The 4,151-nt window shown below is 50.1% G+C and overlaps 1 protein-coding gene across 1 annotated transcript; it reads left to right on the top strand.

The window, feature by feature from the left end:
• Positions 1 to 428: 428 nt before the first annotated feature.
• ID3 (inhibitor of DNA binding 3, HLH protein) lies at positions 429 to 3,631 on the top strand. The gene is made up of 3 exons (XM_048502078.1): positions 429 to 956; positions 2,149 to 2,216; positions 2,822 to 3,631. The coding sequence occupies exons 1-2, from the start codon at positions 633 to 635 to the stop codon at positions 2,203 to 2,205; spliced, it is 381 nt and encodes a 126-aa protein (XP_048358035.1). The 5' UTR covers positions 429 to 632; the 3' UTR covers positions 2,206 to 2,216; positions 2,822 to 3,631.
• Positions 3,632 to 4,151: the final 520 nt, after the last annotated feature.

A 4,151-nucleotide genomic window follows, 5' to 3' on the forward strand; every position in this document is an offset into this window, starting at 1 on the left:
AGGAACAAGGCGGCACTAAATCCTTACAGGATTCTTTCCCCCTCCCCCTTAACCCGTGGAAGGGGGGGGGGGGAATCCTTGAAAACCTTGGGAAATCTCCCCGGGGGGATTTATGGCTTCTGAACTGCAAAGAGGCCATTTCCCTCCATAATCACGGCAGTTTCCCTCGGAAAGTCCGTCTAAAGGCAATCCATTTGTCCTCGCGATCCTACATAGATAATGTAGGCGATCCACCACGCTTTCTACCCGCAGGAACGCGTCCCGATTGAATGGAACAGGGGGGCTACGAAGCCCCGCCCCTTTGGAACCCGAGCTTCCTCATTCCTTTGATGTCCGCTGCCATTCGGCGTCGGCCGCAGCCAATGGCAGCCGCCGCCGCCGTTCTAACCCGCTTGTTCCACGTTCCAGCCCACATTCTCGGCTGTCATCAGAGGGAGCGGAGGGCGGGGAGCGCCGAGGCTGATTTGCATCCAGGGGGCGGAGGCGCCGGCCCGGGGCCTATAAAACCCCGCCGCAGCTGACAGCCTGCTCGCTCGGACTCCGGCAGAAGCGCCTCTCCTCCGCCTTCCGCAGAGCTAGGATTGTTGTTGTAGCCTCGCCTGTGAGTAGCGCTGTAGTAAGCCCAGGCCACCATGAAAGCCATCAGCCCGGTGCGGTCTGTCCGGAGCTGCTACGAAGCCGTCTGCTGCCTCTCCGACCAAAGCCTGGCCATCGCCCGGGGGAGTAGCGACAAGAGCCCGGCTCTGGAAGAGCCCATGAGCCTCTTGTACGACATGAACGACTGCTACTCCAAACTGCGCGAGCTGGTGCCGGGCATCCCGCAGGGCACCAAAGTCAGCCAGGTGGAGATCCTCCAGCACGTCATCGACTACATCTTCGACCTCCAGATCGTCTTGGAAGAACAGGCCAAGAAAGGGCAGGATCCGTCTGCCGAGGCTTCACTACTCTCCTTAAAAGTAAGGACTGGTGGGGGCTGAAAGGGGCGGATGGATGGGGGGGGAGAGAGGCTCAATCGTCAGGCGTGGAAACGGCTAGGCGACTACGGATGCTGAAACATATGACTGACGCTGGTGAGAACTGATCGTCTGCTGGAAAAAAGATGGGGAACGATCCCCCCCCTTTTCCACCCCGGGTCCAGTTGCGATCTCCGGGAATAGGATGGCGAGCCTCCCTTGAGGTTGGATCGGTTTACTCACGCGCTTCACAGTCTGCGGGCCCTGCGAATATACTGCCCGGCCTTGAGTAGCTACCCCTAGTTGTGTCAACCTCCAAACGATCTAGGACCATTCGGGGTGTGGGAGAAGGTGTATGTAGTTGCGATCCTAAACTCTGAACTACCAAACACTTGTCTAGAGATGGGTTGGTTTCCAAACAGGTCGAGGATCGCGCTCGTTTCCCCCGGTGGGGTGGGAAATAGCATGTAATGTTAATAATACTCTGAATTTGTTGCGGACCACCTTAAAAATTGGCGGTTGGGGCTGGTGATGGTGCTTTGGGCTGTGTGGCCGTGGTCTGGTAAGTTTTGCTCCCAACGTTGTGCCCACATCTATGGGCTGGCATCTTCAGAGGCATGTGGTAGTGAGACATGTTTCTCTCCATGGCACATGAAAACATGTATCACTATGACATGCCTCTGAAGATGCCAGCTATAGATGAGGGTGAAGCGCTGGGAGCAAAAACTACAAGACCACGGCAACAAAACCCAGAAAAATCCAGATGCCCAGTTGATTCCTGGTGTGCAAGCTTTTGACCGCCCTAAAGAGTTTATCAGAAAAGATTTTACATTTACAACCTTAACTCATCTGAGGATGATATGAAACCCTTCTAACAGGGAGGGAGACCCACTACTCTCTATGGGGCATGCTTCTCAGCACATGGAGGATCGGGCTGTTTATATGTGTAAGGTGAACTTACTTCCTCTGCACAGTTTTTGATTGGAGTGGGGCCATTTGGGGAAAAAGCACCATCTTCATTCCCACCCCCCAGACCCCTTCAATGTGGGCATAAATGTTTACTATACTTGAACCCTAGTTTGTTTACAAGAGTATCTTCTCCAAAACGTCCCTGTGTGTTGGACGCCCAGTGAATGTTACCGTAGTTACTTTGAAATTTGGATTACCCTAATTCTTCTCCTTTTCTCCCTTACAGGCAGCTGAGCTGGCCTCAGAACTCTGCTCGAAAGATGAGCAAAATCTGTGCCACTAACGCCTCAACAGGTATGTTCGCAACTCACCCACCCCATCCCTCTTCCCATCTCACCCTCCAAACTTGCTCTTAGTCAGTCTTCCAAACTGGCCATCATGCAACGGAGGTCTACTCCAGAGTATCCCCATTGGACTGCCTGGCCCTTTACACAGGGGTGCTGCCTGTGCCCTTGTCTCCTGTTGCCCGCATGGCCAGGGCTGCTGCCTAGATGCCTCTCTCCCTTTGCCTGTAAATGGAATCATTATTTTACAGTGTCATTCTTTTTATAGCTTTTAAGTCTCTGCAGCTGCTTAAACAAGCCCTGTTGAAATCAGTGAATCAAGAGGCACTCTTCTCTCCCTCCCTCCCTCCCCCCCCCCCCAGGAAGGCATCCCTCCCTCGGAATCTGTAATTTTAGATCCATCTGCAGAGAGTTAGAAACAGAAGGGTCCGTTTCTCTTGGCCCCTCCCTGGGTTTTTGGGTGCCAATTAGCAACGCCCCAGCCTGAGTGTTGGCTCCTGATTTCTTATCAGCTGGAGGTAAATAGACGTTTCCTCTCTGGCGCCAGCCTGTCTGCAGACTTGCTTCTGATCTGCCTGCTGCAAATGACATGTCTTTCTCTCCCTCCCTATTCAGACTGCAGGTGTGGGATCCTGACACTTGGTGCTCTCCAATGAGAGAGAGAGGCGAAGGCTTGACTGGAGAAAGACCAGAAGTTTAACCCTTGCAATCCAGTAACGGAGAAAACTGCCTTATGTTCCAGATAACTTGACTCTGAGACACGATTGTGCACGGCGGTTTCATATGCCTTGTTTGGGTCTTCCAGTAACAGCTTTTATTTTTTTTTCCTGATCGCCCCCTCCCCCTGCCGAAAAATAAAGCCTTATCTGCCTGAAAACAAAATTCCAAACCAGGCCAGTAGGGTAAAAACAACAATTTTAAGAAAATCTCAAAACAAAACTTGGGACTGTTGCTTTGCACCTGAAGAAGAGGAGATGTGGGATTTCCAGGCAGTTTTTTTTTTCCTGAACGGCAGAAAACCTCTGAGCCATCCGATCTGCCCGGCGCATCTGATTCCGAGTCTTGAGGAGGCTTCTAAGTGGAAATGCAGTTACATAATTCCAACGTTGTGACAGTTCATGAAAACATGGACAGATCTGTATTTTGCGAAGGCAAACAAGAACCCTTGCCCAGAATGCAGCTTGTGTGTATATTTTGGATTATCGTTTTTAACATCTGATTCGGGGGTGGGGGTGGAAGAAGGGCCTTCAAGAATATGAACGAACTGTCTTGGGGCTTTGGCCTCATGGTTTTTTTTTTAAACGTTGAACTCTATAATAGAGATAAACTTGTGTACCTTTTTTGGCAGGAAGGTGAATTTCTGCAGCCATGAATTGTACTTGCTTTGTAAAAAAACTTTTTATAAAAGTTTCTTACATAATACTACTTCTGCTCTGTTTGTTTTGATGTTGCAGAAACTTGCGGGGAGGGGGGGAGGTGGAAGAATGTGCAGCACACCATTTCTGCTCCACCCTACCATAATGCATGCATTGGTAACTGGAAATGTAAATTTGACCCTTCTGGGATGGGATATGGTATGTTGGTATGGTCTGGGAAAGTGTTGTTCTTTAATCTCCAATATTCACACACACTGTATTTACTTCAGTCAGCCTTACGGGTAGGCAAACATTATTACTCTATTGCACCTGGGAGCCTGAGGCCAGAGGTTGCTTGCTAATGCTTAAGGCCATCTAGCAAGTCTGGCAAAGATTTGAAGGGGGAGGGGAGAGATGGTGGATCATAGATAGTTCTCCTAGTCTGTTCCCACAAGCTCTTCTATGAAGGCTAGTGGCAGATCCCACTGCTGCTTCCTAGACAAGCAGTCAAAATGGCAAGGTCAAAAATACAACAGTTTGCTTTTGTTTAACAGGTAATATTTATTTATTTATTTCTTAAATTTATATAC

This window comes from Sphaerodactylus townsendi, linkage group LG06 (assembly GCF_021028975.2).
Source record: "Sphaerodactylus townsendi isolate TG3544 linkage group LG06, MPM_Stown_v2.3, whole genome shotgun sequence".
In the NCBI taxonomy this organism is placed as follows: Eukaryota; Metazoa; Chordata; class Lepidosauria; order Squamata; family Sphaerodactylidae; genus Sphaerodactylus; species Sphaerodactylus townsendi.

Excerpts from the sequence above, each read along its gene's own strand:
- ID3 (XM_048502078.1), top strand. The coding sequence starts at position 633 with ATGAAAGCCATCAGCCCGGTGCGGTCTGTCCGGAGCTGCTACGAAGCC. Across the intron at positions 957-2,148 it reads CTTCACTACTCTCCTTAAAA|GCAGCTGAGCTGGCCTCAGA; the intron begins GTAAGGACTGGT and ends TCTCCCTTACAG.